This window comes from Electrona antarctica (genome assembly GCF_951216825.1).
Source record: "Electrona antarctica genome assembly, chromosome: 8".
NCBI classification, from domain to species: Eukaryota; Metazoa; Chordata; class Actinopteri; order Myctophiformes; family Myctophidae; genus Electrona; species Electrona antarctica.
In genome coordinates this window covers 25,088,035-25,107,125 of record NC_136789.1, presented here as the reverse complement: position 1 = coordinate 25,107,125, position 19,091 = coordinate 25,088,035, and the positions used below count along the sequence as shown (strand labels likewise).

At 41.3% G+C, this 19,091-nt stretch overlaps 1 protein-coding gene across 3 annotated transcripts in view; it reads left to right on the top strand.

Annotated features, from left to right (window-relative positions):
- The window catches only part of ophn1 (oligophrenin 1), a 42,863-nt gene extending 24,031 nt beyond the window's left edge, over window positions 1-18,832 (top strand). The window contains exons 18-25 of one of the 3 annotated variants that reach the window (XR_013790668.1): window positions 850-1,009; window positions 1,708-1,855; window positions 4,521-4,847; window positions 9,210-9,351; window positions 11,576-11,626; window positions 16,309-16,357; window positions 16,687-17,489; window positions 17,561-18,832. Coding sequence is in view for 1 of the 3 variants with exons in the window: in XM_079508295.1 (XP_079364421.1) it covers window positions 850-1,009; window positions 1,708-1,855; window positions 4,521-4,847; window positions 9,210-9,351; window positions 11,576-11,626; window positions 16,309-16,357; window positions 16,687-16,698 (889 nt within the window). In the remaining 2 variants the exon portion in view is untranslated. Of the gene's footprint in view, window positions 1-849; window positions 1,010-1,707; window positions 1,856-4,520; window positions 4,848-9,209; window positions 9,352-11,575; window positions 11,627-16,308; window positions 16,358-16,686; window positions 17,539-17,560 lie in introns of those variants that run through there. The other 2 variants (XR_013790667.1, XM_079508295.1) reach the window with 2 other exon arrangements.
- Window positions 18,833-19,091: the final 259 nt, after the last annotated feature.

Here is a 19,091-nt window from a genome sequence, read left to right as displayed (position 1 = left end):
CTTGGTGCAGCAAATAACCAAGCCCCCCCAGCGCCAGGTTGGCTACCTGCACGTCCCTACGTTCCTGCCTCTGATCGCTCTGTCGCCACTGTAGCCAGTGTCGGCGCTGGAGGCGGTACAATGGGATGTCAATAAGGAAGTCAAGGAAGGAAGGAAGAGAGCATTTCAGAGCTGCCAAAACGGTCACACAAAGATAAAAAATACTTAACGGCTTCTGCGCCAAAGGAAAATTCTCTGACGTTTCCGTTGTCTCCTATAGCTCCTATATGCTTCTTTTGAAACATCTAACCCCCATCAAAAAAGCGCAGCACGGCCGCAACGGAGGTTATGTACAGCTGCGTCATATTGTGGGCTTACGAACTGGAGAGGGACCCTACGTGTAAAGTCATCCAAATGTCAGAAAACTTTAACGTAGGGTCCCGAGAGGGGCTACGGCTTCCCCCGGTCTGGTGAACTGTCTGGTGGTGTTATTGTCTGAAGAGGACACGGACACTTCACTCAGTGCACTGGGTGGTGCGCCGGTCCATCTGAAAACTGTCCAGTGACAACGTTCCACGGTGAAACAAATTAGTTCATTTTTTTAACGCGATAATTTTTCTGTAGTTAATTAATCTCAATTAACGCGTTAAAGTCCCGGCCCTATTTAAAATACATCTTCTTAAATCAGATATTATGTGTCCGAAAGCAAGAAATATTGACTGTAAGCCAGCCGTTCACAGATTTGGTTTCAATTTCGTTTCAAGCTTTCTATTCATATTTATTTTGTGGTTTATGAAGTTATGTAAATGGACATTTTGTTTTTTTGGCATTTGCGTGTCACATTTCATACAACTTGATATTTCTCAACAGTGTTTGCAGCCACAGCCAAGAGAACTTCATGACTCCGTCCAACATGGGAGTGATTTTTGGACCAACCCTGATGAGAGCAAAGGAGGAAACTGTGGCAGCCATGTTGGATATTAAGTTTCAGAATATAGTTGTTGAGATTCTGATTGAGGACAGCAGAAAGGTAAATGTGACAAAGGCCTCGTGATTCAGTACTATTCAATATCGAAATACTTTAAAAGTCATTAAACAATAGAGATTAAGGTGGCATTCACACCAGGATGCTTCACTGAAATTAAAACGAATCCTGCTGCGCTTCGTTTGGCAGGTGTGAAGGCTCATTCCAATTCTGCTGCACATCAATCACATTCTAGTTCACCACAAAACGGGGGTTTCGCTTCGCTTCCAAGTGCACCCGACTTCGATTCACTGCAGATGTGAATGCAATCTGCATCAAATAAAGGAAATGAATAATAATGAAATGAATAAGAATAAATACACTGCAGTGTACAGAATATTCTGTCTGTGTGCGTAAACATGGAGCGCTGGCACTGTGTGTGGGGTTCGGAGTGGGGACTTTCTTCATCTAGTTTAAATAGAATATAAATAGCCTACTTCAAAATAAGTGAACTTAAAACAAGGGCATTCTGACTTAACTCTGGTACGCATTGGATCATTCTGGCAGTTGATAATCGCAAACATTCCTAGTCGTATACCCAACTCATACTGCCAGTAACCAAATTACTTCTCTATTGAAAACTTTGAATCTACACTTATACTCCAAGATGTTTCATTGGTTTAACTGAGCTCAGATTTCCATGTGAGGATGTTTTTTTTTATATATAATTACACTTCTCATATGTGTCATTGGTGTGATTAAAGATCTTCAGTGGAAGGCCAGAGGACAGCGCCGCCCCGCCCATTCCTCCTCCCAGGATCACCCCAAGGAAGCGACAACCAATCACAATCTCCAAGAGGCCACCCCGCGTCTACCAACCTCTTAATTATGACCAGCTCCAGAACACAGAGAGTAATTATCAGCCTCTTTGGCATCATCATCATCCTCATTAGCCCATCTTGTCAACTGTAGATAATTATTGAGTTATTATTAAAACTTCTCCACGTGAAAATGTGTATACGATGATTACAACCCGTTCCACAATGCCTTGTGAACATCCGCAAGTTGGACCGTGTGTTTGTCTGTGTCTGCGTCACGTGGGTGCATCTGTGCGGTGGCGGCGGTGGCTCAGGGGTAGAGTGCCTGGATGGTAACCGTAAGGTTGCCAGTTCGAACCCGGGCTCCCCCAGAGTTACTGTCGAAGTGTCCTTGAGCAAGACACTGAACCCCTAATTGCTCCCGATGTGCTAGTTGGTGCCTTGCATGGTTTCCGCTGCCATCGATGTATGAATGTGTGTGTGAATGGGTGAATGTAATGCACAATCTCTGTAAAGCGCCTTGGATAAAGGCAGTATATAAATGCACCATTTATATAAATGCACCATGTGTGGAAGTTTGTTTGTGTGTTTAGGGTTGCCCATGCAATCTGTTTGTGTGTTTAGGGTTGCTCATGCAATCTGTTTGTGTGTTTAGGGTTGCCCATGCAATCTGTTTGTGTGTTTAGGGTTGCCCATGCAATCTGTTTGTGTGTTTAGGGTTGCCCATGCAATCTGTTTGTGGGTTTAGGGTTGCCCATGCAATCTGTTTGTGTGTTTAGGGTTGCCCATGCAATCTGTTTGTGTGTTTAGGGTTGCCCAACCCATGCAATCTGTTTGTGTGTTTAGGGTTGCCCATGCAATCTGTTTGTGTGTTTAGGGTTGCCCATGCAATCTGTTTGTGTGTTTAGGGTTGCCCATGCAATCTGTTTGTGTGTTTAGGGTTGTCCATGCAATCTGTTTGTGTGTTTAGGGTTGCCCATGCAATCTGTTTGTGTGTTTAGGGTTTCCCATGCAATCTGTTGGTGTGTTTAGGGTTGCCCATGCAATCTGTTGGTGTGTTTAGGGTTGCCCATACAATCTGTTTGTGTTTAGGGTTGCCCATGCAATCTGTTTGTGTGTTTAGGGTTGCCCATGCAATCTGTTTGTGTGTTTAGGGTTGCCCATGCAATCTGTTTGTGTGTTTAGGGTTGCCCATGCAATCTGTGTGTGTGTTTAGGGTTGACCATGCAATCTGTGTGTGTGTTTAGGGTTGACCATACAATCTGTTGGTGTGTTTAGGGTTGCCCATGCAGTCTGTTTGTGTGTTTAGGGTTGCCCATGCAATCTGTTGGTGTGTTTAGGGTTGCCCATGCAATCTGTTGGTGTGTTTAGGGTTGCCCATGCAATCTGTTGGTGTGTTTAGGGTTGCCCATGCAGTCTGTTGGTGTGTTTAGGGTTGCCCATGCAGTCTGTTTGTGTGTTTAGGGTTGCCCATGCAATCTGTTTGTGTGTTTAGGGTTGCCCATGCAATCTGTTTGTGTGTTTAGGGTTGCCCATGCAATCTGTGTGTGTGTTTAGGGTTGACCATGCAATCTGTGTGTGTGTTTAGGGTTGACCATACAATCTGTTGGTGTGTTTAGGGTTGCCCATGCAGTCTGTTTGTGTGTTTAGGGTTGCCCATGCAATCTGTTGGTGTGTTTAGGGTTGCCCATGCAATCTGTTGGTGTGTTTAGGGTTGCCCATGCAATCTGTTGGTGTGTTTAGGGTTGCCCATGCAGTCTGTTGGTGTGTTTAGGGTTGCCCATGCAGTCTGTTTGTGTGTTTAGGGTTGCCCATGCAATCTTTCTATTACGAAGAGGAAAAAAATGGTTTATGCCTTAACCCATTTTAGACCTGAGGCCGATTCTACAAATGCCTTCTAACCGTTTTTCAGAAAAACCCATGTTTCTATGTCTGTCAATCTCAAACATTTTCATGGCAAGGACCCAAACATTATATGTAATTGGCCACCGACCCCCATCTGGAAATATGTTGTTCCAGAGACCCCCCCAGAAGCAAAGATTTGAGTTACAAACGTTCTGAAATAATATATATTCAAATATTTGCGCAACATTTTCACTATTTAAAAGAAATAGCAGATCTTTTATAGCTTAGTTTATAGCTTAGTTTATAGTTTATAGCTTAGTTCATAGTTTATAGCTTAGTTTATAGCTTAGTTTATAGTTTATAGCTTAGTTTATAGCTTAGTTTATAGTTTTATAGTTACAAGCTATGAGCTTGTAGATTTTTAGCTAACAGTACAACATAACGCTTAAAACACCAAAAGGGGTTCCCGTCCTGAATGGGTTAAATGAATACACCTTAAATTCATATATTTTTAAATAGTTTTCACTGGAGACTTCAAACCAAATAAATCAAATTAAATAACATGTTTTGCATCCCAAACAATAGACTAATGTAGATGCTGTCTAACCACCCCCTAATGCGCCAACAATACTGTACATGTCGTAGATCAGCCATTTGTTTCGTTTGAACCCCCTGGTTAATTAAGGGTATGTATTTCAATCCTCTCATAAAAACGTGGAACACCTGCAACATGTCCTCCCTGTATTGTGTGGTATTTCATTTATTGCTCTTACGTTATTGCTTGGGAGTTGCCAAAGAACCCAGCTCTGTATAAACTGCCTGCCTGAATTCATCCTAATCTTTAAATCGTCAGACTTACAGTCTCCAACATAGAAATGCATTGTTTTAACCATCATGTTGCTGGTCTCCCACAGATGGGCAAAATGACAGCTCTCCATGTAGCCACAGACCACAGGTGCTGGACGGGGATGTGCCGACCAGCCCTGTGCCGCTCCAGCGGACTAAACCCGCACTTCCAAGAGACCCTCCTCCAAGGCACGCTCTACTACCCAGACCAGCGACTCGTCACGACAGGCTCTCTGACTCTGACATTGGCAAGCTGGTCTCTAAAATGGATGACGCAAATCAGAGGCTAGATACTATTTCAGCTACAAATGGGGGGTCTGGAGTCACTGTGAGCCGAGCTCTCTCCTGCCCGGGCAGGAGACCACCTCTCCCAGCTGCAGCTGCCATTAGAGAAGGTATTGCATTTCCTCTCAAATGGGGAAGAATACTGCACATGAATCCATCAGCCATTTCCTTAGGCCAATTCCAAAAAAGGCCTTCTAAATCCGTAGTTCTCAAACTTCTTCGTGCCAAGGACCCCCAAACATTTAGAGATCAAAAATGTTCAAAAGTAGCAGATGTACCAGCTTCACAGCGTGACGTTCTGCGAGTTTGTATATCTGCTATTTTTTAATAGCCAACGCTAAAATCTAAAATGACACTGATGCTTTCCTTGTTTTAATGGGTTAAATGTAGCTCCATTGAAATATTTCTTATTACCAATACTTTGGCAAGCTGTCTTCCTCGTGGTACAGATAACCTGAAGCTGTCTTCATCACGATGTCAACGCTGTCACAGCATTAGGTAATTAAAATAATTTAAATGGAGCTACACGGAGTGTGCTGTATTCTTCTTCAAATCTCGCTGTCACTACCAGCAACTCATAAAGATTGTGGTGTGCATCGTTCACCCACAACATGCTTATTAAATTCCCTCTGCAATTTTAAGATAAAGTAACTAACATACCTTCCTACCCGCTTACTAGCAATTCTACCAATACAGTACATTCTTTGCACCCAATGTCACTCCTCCCTTGCAAGTCAACATCAACGACACACACAACAATATATAATAGAGTGCACTGTAGCTTATTTTGAGCCTATAAGAATGTAAGAAGCTACATTGAAGAACATTTTTTGCAAAAAAAAACAATGTTTATATCACAAACGTTCCTGACCTGGTGGAGACCTGTGCTCAGAGGAGCACTTATTCTGGTTTATATATAAATTATTTTTCTTTTTAAAGGTACTAGTTGACTAGCAGAGGTGTTGGCTAGTTGTTGTTTCTACTACCACTATCAAGGTAGGTTTTGGGTGTAGCAGACACCTACATGTATAAGGCCCCTACATGCTCCAAATAGAAAATGACGTCAATGAGCAGCGGTTAGTTAAGTGGTGAGGTGGTCACCGCCGCACACACACAAAGCTGTTTTCTTCACTCACCCACCCCAGAGCTGGAGGCAGTGTCAACCCTCGAAGGAGCATCATGGTGTCACAGCATTAAGAAACTTTAGGTGGATATGTGATATTGTGCTAGGAAGAATGTTTTGCCACAAGCTATCCAAGTGAAAACTACAAGCGAGTGTAATTTTCAATATCCACAACAGCAGAACTCGCCGTTGGGTGTCATTCAGCCCAAGATACGCATCTGTAGTGAGCTATGTACACTTTCATATCTATGCGGATGCTGGAAAAAATTGATCATAGACGGTGCCTAATTTGAAGGGAGATATTGGGCTTCGGGTTATACTCTACTTAATTTCCCCCTGTGATCCCCCTACCACCATGAAGCCTGATGTGGAATCTGGGTCTCCCACATGGGAAACTATGAGGGGAATCTCCCCTCGATCAAGGGGAGCCAAATTCCCAACAAGCAGTGTCCACACTAGTTGCAATAAAAATGCAATAAAGTAGGCGTGCACGCGGTTATGAGTGACAGCTTGTCACTGTGTGGACTATGGAAGTAACACATTTAGTTTTAACCCATTAAGACCGGGAACGCATCTTTAAAGTGAACATTTTGAACTTTCTTTGCTTCTGGGGGGTCCCTGGAACGAACTGTTTTCATATGTAGGCCTGTGGCCAAGTCTGAATGAATGTTTGTCTGAATGTCTGAAACACTGTCATAGCTCCTCACTGGCTGCACCAATCGCTCCGACTTTTCACACAGGCATTGACCATAATATTACGGAGGTCTTAACGAAGCCCTTTTTTCAATTTAACAAATTATTGATTCATAATTTATTTATTAGTGATTTTAAATTTCCAAGTCTTTTTCTCTGAAAAACCGTCGGAGCTACAGTTGCAACACTTGGAGGGAAGGTTCATAATAATTATTCAAATTAATGTAATAAATGATTACATCAGTCGGCCTCATGGTGGCGCTATAACAGCCCACTTTACATTTCTTGACATTGTAATTGGCTAGCTAAATCAGTGGGAGGGGCCTACATTTCCCAAAGCGTCTGTGCCATCGTATTTATATACTGTAAGCATCGAGCCAACCACACTTGGCAATTTCCCCATAGGGGGCGCCGTAAATGTGGAAATTGTTAACCTTTGTTTATTGAAAAAACATGCTTTTTGGGGGATAAATCCCCTCCTAATTACTTACACATGATCACAGGGGTGACTTGACATTGTAATTGGCTAGCTAAATCAGTGGGAGGGGCCTACATTTCCCAAGGCGTCTGAACATCGAGCCAACCACACTTGGCAATTTCCCCAGAATTGCACCTTTCCTGTACTACTTGCGGGTCCATGTGTTTGGTTGTACATACCTACAGTCATGAGTCCGAGACCCAAAACCCTAAGCGCACACGGACGGAACGGTGATATTTAACCCACATGTCGGGAGCCATGGGTGATTTTAAACCCGCAGCAGGTGTTACTTTCAACCTGCGGCGCATGTCGGGACTGTTATGTGTGACTGTAGGACTGTTGTTGGTATGTCTAACCAACGTATGCACCCCACGGGCATTCAACACTTAAAACAACTGGCCAGTGGCCAGTGCAATAAACAATACAAAAAAACATTAGCACAAGTGTCCAAGACAAGTGACCAAGATGTCTGCATACATAGTATACATGTCTTGGTCAATCGCTAGCTTTTACCACTAGGCATGTAACGATATATCGTATATCGATATATATCGATATTAATCCCGACGATATGAATCGATTCATTGAAATAAAAAAATCGATTTTCATTTTTTTTTCAATTTATTTTTTATTTTTAGGGGGGCTAGTGTGTGATGTGAAATGTGAGCTTTAGTCATATTCCATCATATTCAAGTGCTTTTGGAGAGTGCTCTACTACTTTCAGTGAATCGTTACATGCCTATTTATCACTAGAAAAGGTTTAGATTGGTTTATTTTTACAGTATCCACAATGAGACGTTGCACATTGCAGTATTGTTTGCAAAGAAGGGGTGCAGGAAGAGAAGTGTAAGGGGGTGAGGTGGAGCCTGAAGAGTAGGGGTGTGCTGAAATATCGATATGGCGATATATATCGATACGTCCTCCCGCGATAAATAATCGATATTGATTATTAAAATATCTATTAATAAAAAAAAACCCTTTTTTTTTTCCTTTTTCTTTTTTAAAGAAATTTGAAATGTTGTTCATAATGAAGTGATGAACAACATGTTTAGAAAAGGACAGCTAAAATAAAGCAAATCCCACTCAGATTCCACAGCAACCAGAAGTACTGAATTACTGGATGGTGATTTGTCCAAAGTCTCCAAACAGCTTTGTGGGAATACAAAATGCTGCATTTTTTTCAGTTCCAAGTATTTTGTAGTTGCAGATATCGTGATATATCGTTCATGAAATTTCATACAATATATCGATATATCGCAAATATCACAATATATCGAATATCGTGATATTATCGTTATCGAGGGCCTAATATCGCAATTTATTACATGGCTTGGTTGAATGCTTGATTCTGATTGGTCAATCGCTTAATTCAGCGGTGAGTTATCTCATGATAATGACCGCTCCGCTGTATAATGACCGCTGCCTAATCAAACCCTCTGAGCACCACCAGCTGCGCGGCTGCGCCCGCTTGATTTACTGCCGTTTCCAACATAACAGCCATGTAAACACACACACTACTGACACACAATGTAATTTACAGCTAAACATTGCTCTTAAAATGTTTTTGAAAACATTTGAGCGAGAAATAGACGAAGCAGCTGGACCCGAAAATGGATTCTATTTGATCAACTCACTTCCTTGTTTTCCGACAGTGCTTCAGCCCTGCAGCTGGGCAGACGCAGCCAGCGCGAAGTTATGGAATACTTTTTTTGTTGTGTTTTGGATCAATGGATTAATTTATGTTAGTTAGCCATGTAATAAGCGGGATAATATCTGGCTAGGTGGTCATTGTCGGGATATAATTCACCTTCAGGGAGGTTAACCACCTCGGCTTCGCCTCGGTGGTTAAACTCCCTGTCGGTGAATTATCTCCCGACAATGACCACCTAGCCAGATATTATCCCTTACATATATCGTATCGTGAGGAACCCATATCGTCCCACCCCTACTGAAGAGGTGAGTCTTCAGACTTCAGAAAAGTGGGAGTGATTTGAGAGTGTGTTTGCAGTTCTGACTGCAATGGGAAATGTAATCTACAGTTTGGCATGTACAATCAATCTGTTAATAAAAGCCTGGGTAGTAGGGTACCGAGGTTAAGTAGCTGTAATGTCAGGCAACGTAGATTTGACAGTCTTCTACAAAGCAAGGCTTCATATTCACAATGCTCTTGTCTTACAGGAGACGGTGAGGGTCCAAACAAAACAAGGACTAATGCCATCTGCAGACCCCCAGTCAGACCCCCTGAACCCCCGGCTCGATATACTACACCACCACAAAAGAGTCTAAGCACAGCCAACAGTGAAAGCAACGCAGCATCCTAGTAAGTAGACTTGATACCAATATTAATTTAGTCATTATGTCTTTGAATTCATCAATACAAGGCCCATAGGGAATTTCAGCACCCCTATGTTAATGCTACAGTTATAAAAGTGCCACAAGTATCACACAGAATTGATCCCAGCTATTGCGATGCAATTTGATGGATTTCTTTGATTATAAAACATAGTTGATTCGAATACAACACACGTAGAAGATAAACGAGCTCACTTACACGTCGCATTGTGAGCTTCTACATCGGCTATTACTGCAATGCTTGCGTGACAATTATACACGATAGATACAGTACCCCGAAGTGAAGTTACAGTTGGAGGCCATCGATATTGTCCTTTTCTTTTTGCTGAGGTTTGCGTGATCTGCGCAAAAGGACAGTTAACCCATTTTGGGCGGGAACCCCTTTTGGTGTTTTAAACATTATGTTATAATTTAGCTATTGAAAAATAGCAGATCTACAAGCTCATAGCGCGCCACCGAGTGGCGCGCTACGAGCTTGTAGGTCTGCTATTTTTGAAAAATCGTGAAAATATTTATTTCAGAAAACTGGAGGATTTAGAAGGATTTTTTAAAATTTTGAGGTCAGGCCTAAATGGGTCAAATGATAAGGGACAATATCGGTGGCACCCAACTGTACCTGCTGAAACGTTTGTTTCTTTACTCTGCGACTGCGTCCTATAATACAATATTGGCCCTTTGGCTACCAGTGTGTGTGTGTGTGTGGCCACCTCCTCGCCTCTTGAAGACCACTATTTGGTTTCTTTCTCCCGTGGACAGGCGCCACTACAATAACTTTGGTGTGTGTGTAGTATTCTCGTGCATCAGTGAATTTGATAGGTGTTGGCGGGCGGAACAGAAAACTATAAAAGAACCCACAAAAACGGTCACACACTGTTGGGCTCCAGTTCAAACGGCTTTTATTTCACCCACAAAGTGCCTAGAGACATTCCGAGCTTATGCTCTTAATCAGACTGAGGTGAAAATGAGAGACAGATACCCTCTTTCACCCTGCTTTTTTTTGGGTCATTTTATCGTCTTCTCAGGCTTTTGTGAACACCCTGGACAGTTTCTAAGTTGATTGACTCAGTTTAAGATATGCCGGTCCACGGGAGAATAAACTAATTCAATGAATCTAACATGGTTAAAATGGAGTTTGAAGTTACAATGGGTTTGTATAGGAAGGTGGCGGTGGCAGCTACCTTGAATATCAGATATCTAAATACTGAAACAAGCAGTATTCACAAAAGCCCGAGTAGACGATAAGTCCACTCAGGCCAAGGATAAGATATCTTTTAAGGGAAATATACCTAAGAGAAATGAAACGACAGGTTCTGTGAAAACAGATGGATGTTAACGATCATGTGACATTGTGAATAAATAAAACCTGAGGTCCTAATCCTATAGACCTAGACTAGGATATGAGAAATGGTAAAACAGTACATGTGTGTATAGCCATTTATAATTTAAATTAATGTGGGAACCCTCACAAGAAACCGTTCAAATCTAAGTTAAAAAACAATACTCAATGCCAGTAGCCAATACTCCATCAGGCTGGCAAGCCATTATAAAGTGTGAAGCAGTGCTATTTTGTCTTAAATAAAAAACATTTGATAACAAACAAAAAAAAAAGTGTGAAGCAATAAAGAGAACAACAGTATAGCATGGACACAGAATCAGGGAATAACATGGGAACCAGAGTAAACTGAAGTCATGATATTAAAAAAAGAAAAAAGGGGGGAAAATGTTAATTTCTTCGTTTTAAGGTTTAGCTCCAGAACAGTTCACGTTTAAGGAGAAGGGCATTTTTATGATGCAAGTTCTCTGAGGACGAATTTTTTGCTCTAAATGCTGAACTGTTGGCCTGTCCTCTGTATTCAGTGCTGGAACGGGTCTTTTGCCACCTGGATCTCAACTATCTGTCGATAGACACAATGCAGAAAGTGTGTGTGTGTTATCTCTTGCCATTAATTAAATAGACCTGTACGTGCCCGACCTACTTGGGCCCGGGCGTGTGGAACGTATGTGTTGAATGTGAAGTCGGTGGGTCAAACGGTTCTCGAGTTACGTGCATTACAACCGTACACGCACACACACACGCACACACGTACGCACACAGAGACTTGTCGGGCCTAAATGGGTTAAATAATATTGAAATTACAGCAATATTACCCTATATCCACATTGTCGTGATCATTGATTTTATTTCTCTATAGCGTTGCTTCCAAAACCAAGTTTTTTGAGAATGCCTCGAAGCAAGTCGGCAGGTATGTGAGAATCTGTTTATTCTAGTATACAAAATATAAATTTGCATTATTTCTTTGTTTCCTTAGTTCAGTTATAGTAATTGTACAGTACAGTACAGTACAGTACAGGCACATGTATCTTTGACAGGACAATATTGACTTACTGTATATAGTGCCTGCCTTACATGCAGTGTTGCCAACTTAGCGGATTTGTCGCCATATTTAGCTTCTTTCCAGACCCCCCTAGCGACTGAATTAGTGAAAAGCTTCTGGCGAGAAATCTAGCTACTTTTTCTGGTGAATTGGGGACAAATCGTGTTGACAGGCGCCAGAGATAAAACCCTCCTTTTTCTTCATTTTCCCTCTCTCAGCCTCAAATCCGCGGGTGGCTCCACTGCCTGCGTTGCGTTGCGTGGCATTAAAATTGCCCCGGTTCGTTTTTTTGACTCACGCACACACGCACGCACGCGTCCGGTGGAGCCCCGCCGTAAGTTGGCAACACTAAAGTGCTCGGCGCGTCTGGCTTCCTCGACTCGGTTATGTGCACAGAGCAAGGAAATGGTGTTCTGGGCTTGCTCCATATTTTCGTTTGCTAGGGGCACCTAAAAGTCGCTAGGGACGCTAAAAAGTCGCTAGGGGGCGGCGCGCGACTTTTCGAGGAGCCACTAGCTATTTCCGTTACTGGAGAGTTGGCAACACTGCTTACATGCATAAGTCCAGGTGTGCCTTGGCATTTTGTGACAACCACACATTATTATTCTATACCTTAAAAATATACATACAGTATACAAACCACTTTCAACCTGCCCATCCTTTTTTATGCATGTTATTTTAGGCACAATATTTTTTACACTAATTAAAAATACTTTGACTTGCACACTGGCACACTTTGTTGCAAGGGCTTTTTCCCACTCACTTCAATATAAAACATATCTGTTATAACTGCATTGTATTGTAGATGTGTTGCAAGATTGATGTGGGTGTAGTGTCCAGTGGAAAAATATTACTAGTTTTTCATTTGTGATTCATCCGAGAATCTGTACAGTTGCCATGCAACAAATTATAACATACAGTACTATACAGTAGATATTTATATATGAATGTAAGGCAAGTCAGTTTTATTTGTATAGCACATTTCAGCAGCAAGGCAATTCAATGTAAGTAGCCTTGCCGAGCCATGAGGCCCATAGGGCAGGAGCCTATCTCCTGTTTCTGTAGCGTGAGGCAGCTTGATGTACAAGTACACCCCCTGGACATGACGCTAGTATGTCGCAGGGACTTACCCCCAATCCAACCCTTGATGCTGAGTGTCAAGCAGGGAGGCACTGGGTCCCAATTTTAGAGTCTTTGGTATGACCCGGCCAGGGATTGAACCCCGACCTCCCAGTCTCAGGGCGGACACTCTAACCACAAGGCCACTGAGCTGGTTTTAATTCAATGTGCTTTACACAAAACAACAAGCAAAGGACGCAATTATACAATAAAAATAACATAGTTACAGCACAGAACAGAACAGAGAAAAACAAAAAAAGGGTTGATTATCACACGAGAGATTTGATTTATAGTTTTCTTTTCTTTCTTTCTTTTGAACATGGAAGCTTGGAACAATGAACAGTTTCCACAGTAGAATTATAAAATAAGGCTGATGATGGAATTGAACCAGGAGATTGTGAAAGGCTGGTTCTGGAATGAGGGATATTTTAAATTGGCTGTCAAACCTCCATCCCATGCCAGGAAGAAATTGGATCAATGCATTTTCTTTTTATTTCATTTTGTCTTGATGATTAACCGTTAACCCCATGCATACCGTATTAAGTACAATGGTGTTGCTTTGGATCAGCTTGGGTCCAAATGTATTTATTTTATTTATTGCACAAACACTGAAACATAAATAAAGTTGGATCCATTTTGAATGTTAAGTGTGAAAATGGCATATTAATAATGTCCGGCAAACTTATACTTTAGGTCTGCAAGTGAGGGGAGGTGAAAACTAAATAATTGGCTATGCATATTTGCATAATTTTCTCTACTAGAAATATGAGTAGCAAAAGCTATGGTTAGTCCAAATTAAGCTACAGTAGGTACAGTACTTGGGCTAACACCCTTGATAAAAGACCAAATATGCTGTCCATGTACGTTATTAGAATAGGCACATGGAAATATGCATCTAAGAGACGGGAGGCTAATTTATACCTCCTCACAACTACTGTGTTGCTTGACAGAAAAGCCACACGGACAGAAAACGTGTGACTTGGAGACACAATGTTTGTCAAGCAACATATGGTTGAGTGATGAAGCAGACATGGCCCCTGTGGAGAGCTGCAGCTCATGTTCATAATGTCATTATTATTGATAACTTTAAATTCTGCATGAATGGTGATTAAATACGGCATGATTGGCATGTTTACAAGTCAATTTTGCTCCATTCCCTTGAGAGGAACTGTTCCAACGTAAGTGATTCAATCACATCCACTCCCAAGATCGTTTCAGTTTTGTTGGGTCACAATTCCAGAGTAGGGGAAAGCATTGCAAACAGTCTACCGCTGTAGAAACCACATCCGACCTCAACGCGGTTGTCTTGGCAGGAGAGTAACGGTAGTAGGCACACCCAGACAGCTTGGTGGCATACATAGGCAGGGATCCTATAAGGGAAGGCACCATAGGGATTTAACTATGGCATGTAAATACAGTTTGATTCATTGATGTGGCATGTTTTTGATACACCGGCCTGATTTGTCAGAATCAGGCCGGTGTATCGTATCCCCTCAGTCAAAGCAAGATGATACTCTTATTGAGACCAGGGTGGCAATATGTCTCTAGTCTACAGTATCTTCTTTCAGTTGACCCTCATGCCGCGTTTACTCTACACACCACAGAAGTTATAAAACGTGCTACTGAGTCGCCGATGAAGTGTTGCTCAAAACCACACTACATAAATGAAATGGGAGTAAATGGCAACAGGGAACTAGCGAGAATGAGTTTTTCTTCCTTTTACAGAACAGAGCAGGGATTGTGGGGAGACATGGAAATAGTGAAACCAAAACATGATTGATTGACACTTGCGTCAGACATTGGAATGCTGAAAAGAGTTGAGACCAGCTGAACTTGATTTGTAGTTTGTCCCACAGTGATATCCCACAGCGACAAGTATCGTTTTGTGGCTTAATGTCGCTGGGTTCCATTGGAAACGTCTTATTAGGGTTGCATTGAAAACATGAAGAATTGCTTACTGTGGTGTGGGGCTATGGCACCTGATCAATGAAGGCAATTCAGGTGCCATATCGGTATATCTATCAATTGATCAATATTTTGTTCTAGGCCTGGGTATGATTTGTAGAACTTGGCCATGCATTGGGTAATTTCTCAAAGCTGCACTTAAAGCTGCTATAAGCAATAATATGTCAACATTTTAATGACCTTTTAATTTTTTAATGTTTTGGTATTCAGACAGCCAGCAATGGGTAGTACGCTCCCAAACAAGATTTAGTCTCTGACACACATCTAGGGGCCGCAATATGCATTCAAACATGTTCCTAGAAGCTTTGTCATTGGTCGAGAAAAACCCGGTCGCAATGACTAACCAATCAGGAAGCAGACAGGCAGATCTTCTAGGAAAATCTTTAAATGCAGATTGTGGCCCCTAGATGTGTCACAGAGACTACATTTTTTTTGGGAGCGTTCTACCCATTGCTGGCTGTCTGAATACCAAAATAAAATAAAATGAAAAGGTCATTACAATTTTGACATATTATTGCTTATAGCAGCTTTAAATGACAGGGAACAGTAAATATTTAGAGTAGACCATTGTATAATACTACATACAATGTTTGTTTAGCATCACTGTGATCACTGTGACTCTGGATTGATATCACTGCCAGTTCCACAGAGCAAATTATCCTAATTTCAACCTTCACACTGGAACTCACTCCCAACTCGCATCAATCCTGCAACCACCCTCTCCTGCCAGGGATCCGCTCGTAATTCCGACGGTGCATTAGTCCGATAACGTCATAGAGTATATAAAAGGATAGAGACTGATCTGGCGCGAAGCTCCGCCCCCTCCGCTATTCATGTCAGTGGAAGTTGCTCAGTGGCGTTTTGAAGCACCCGGAAGACTGCCGGAAGTCCCTCCTCCGGACCTCAACTTTGAGGTCCGGAGTGACGTATGCAACCGAGCGCTCAATGTTAAAGCCCAGCTGCACGGGGTTTCCCGGTCATGAATCCACGGGTCCGCCTGTAGTCCCTCCTCCTACCACTAGGACCCAGACCTTCAACGTTGAATAGCCTCACTGGCCCTTGGATAACGTGGCTTTGCGTGCAGCAAGGCTTAGGGACAGGGTTAGTAATGGGGCGAGTTGGACAAACGTGTCGTCGGAATAATGACGCTGACCCCTCTTGCCTTGACTTCGCCACTTCATTTGTTTCCCCATTTTTAAATGTTCAAATCTTTTACCGTCTTAACTGTTTTTGATTAACTCTTACCATTTTGACTAGTTATTTTCTGTTAATAAAGCTGTTTGTTTTGTTTTGTAAAGTGACTTTGGGTATCTTGACAACTGAAGTGCTACATAAATGTCATGTATTTGTTTATTAGTATTATTAATATTGTGCGTTGTGCCACAAATTAAGGCCTGAAGCCACTATAACTATAGTATACGCACCTTCTTTTTTAATCGTTTTCTTTTGACTTTTTACCATTTCAGTTCATCAGCCTGCACTTCACCATCTGCAACGTCGAATGTAAAAAAAGAGGTAACACATACCTTGCATTTATAGTTATATTTACACATTTATTATGTTTATTTTATGTAGCCCTTTGTCCATTTAACCCATTTGTTAGCATTATGTTGTGCTTTAGCTATTGAAAAATAGCAGACCTACAAGCTCATAGCGCGCCACCGAGTGGCGCGCTACGAGCTTGTAGGTCTGCTATTTTTGAAAAATCGAAGAACGACTGACATAGAAACATAGCTTTTTCAGAAAACTGTCATTTTCAAACAGACATTTTTAGAATCTGATCTCAGGTCAAAATGGGTTAAAGACATGATCCCACTACCATGTATTTTTTGTGTTTATCTCAGAATGCAAGTTAAGGAGACTGAAGCCAGCAGAGCGGCCAGTATGTTCATCTGTAGACCAGTTGTTGGGACCAGCGCAGTACTACTGTAACATGGACTCACCAATAATGAACTCACTGCATGCATTTGGTACTGTTTGTTGAGCAGCTTTTGGGGGGTGGGGGGGAAAGGGTTTAGAATGTTTTTATTATACAAAATTCAACTGGAAAAAAAGCAGGAATTATTTTAGTTTTTATGATAACAGTAGCCAGTTGCTTACTAGTTTAGTATGCAAGCTAGCTAGTGAGTTATTGAGATCACTGTTTCAAAGATTAGATTGTTACAGCATTAGACATAATATATGTAGAAAACATTTTGGCCACTAGATCGTACTGTACGCCAACGTCACCAAAATATTTGCAGGGACAACTTGCCATGACTCCGCTGTAAGAAATCTGCTGTTGTACTTGAGACTAAAAATGTTAACATTGTATGACCATTATTGTTACTATGATAGGAAAAGCAGTAAATAGGAAACCCTCATTTTAAATGCAACCAATTATCCTATAATATTGGACCTACATCATATACATTTGTAACACACCAAACCGCTTGAAAATGGGTTGAGAATCATCGATTCGATTCAAAATTATTTTAATTGTGGAGAGACCTCCTGCTCCAATAGATATACTATATATATATATATATATATACAGTTGGAGGCCATCGATATTGTCCTTTTCTTTTTGCTGAGGTTTGCGTGATCTGCGCAAAAGGACAGTTAACCCATTTTGGGCGGGAACCCCTTTTGGTGTTTTAAACATTATGTTATAATTTAGCTATTGAAAAATAGCAGATCTACAAGCTCATAGCGTGCCACCGAGTGGCGCGCTACGAGCTTGTAGGTCTGCTATTTTTGAAAAATCGTGAAAATATTTATTTCAGAAAACTGGAGGATTTAGAAGGATTTTTTTAAATTTTGAGGTCAGGCCTAAATGGGTCAAATGATAAGGGACAATATCGGTGGCACCCAAATGTATGTGTGTATGTGGCAGAGCAGGGTTTCCCCACTCAACCACAGAGGGCAGATTTTCTTTTTACTTGTTCGTAATTAATGTGCTACTTCGTCATTCTATGTCACACAAATAGCAAAAAATAGCTACAAAAAAGAAGCTCAAAACACTTGTAGATCTGCTATTTTTTGATTGGAATCCTGAGTAATGTTTCGCTATTTTTTTTTATTGGAATCCTGAAAAGTAAAACATTTCACATTTAATTTCAAATGCATTTAGTTATTCTTATGTTAACTTTATGAACTTAAATACAAATACATAGGACATAAAAGACTGAAGTCATTAAAGCGGGTCATGTTTGCACGATTGGAATTGTAACATTTTGTTTTTGCAGACATTTGAATTGCCTATGTATGCACTTATGTGAATGCTGTTAACTGAGATACTTGTGATGTCATGTGTTGAATGGACGACCAAACCTCAAGCAATGGCCAATCACATACCATTGTGCAAACTAATTCATGGTATAATTAGCTATGAATTAGGCGTAGTTTGAGCTTATCTTTGACATCAGTATGTTTTGCGTGGAAAAACATTCCCTTCCCAAAGCACTTGTTCCATTATAGGAACTTATTAAATTATTTAAATCACAACATTAATATGTGGAAATATTTCAAATCTATAGGTTACACTAGTGGTTCCCAAATGGTGTGCGGTAGCTCACTGGGTGTGCCGTGAGACAAGTTGAACTACAAGTGTTTGTGATCAATTTCATCCCCCTACGTTCGTGCAGAACCAAACACAGCAAAACTATTTTAAACGGAGGGCTTAACCCTCTCACTTTTTCTGTTCTGTACAACATTTTGATCCTTTTTAGATCTCCTTCGGGTTAAACACCTGAACACCTTCAGGTGTTTAACCCTGTTATTGGTGATCCAACTTGCTTTGAAACATTGCTTCGAACGAGCTAGTCGAAACACTTTGGCTTTTTAACCTTTTGTAATAGATATTAAAGTATGTTGATTTCACGTATCTCATCCGTTCCTTTTTTGAGTGCTCAGATATCTTCTTCTTTTAAAGTACCCCAGTACTTTAACTTAACACATTTGACAGGGCAACTTTCACTTGCAGTTGAGTAATATAACCTGGAGCATCTATACTTTACAGTACATGGGGTTGACTCAAGTACATGGGGTTGACTCGAGTACATGGGGTTGACTCAAGTACATGGGGTTGACTCAAGTACATGGGGTTGACTCAAGTACATGGGGTTGACTCAAGTACATGGGGTTGACTCAAGTACATGGGGTTGACTCAAATACATGGGGTTGACTCAAGTACATGGGGTTGACTCAAGTACATGGGGTTATGGGGTTATACACTGGTTATAAGCCTGCCTTTTTGATCATGAACACA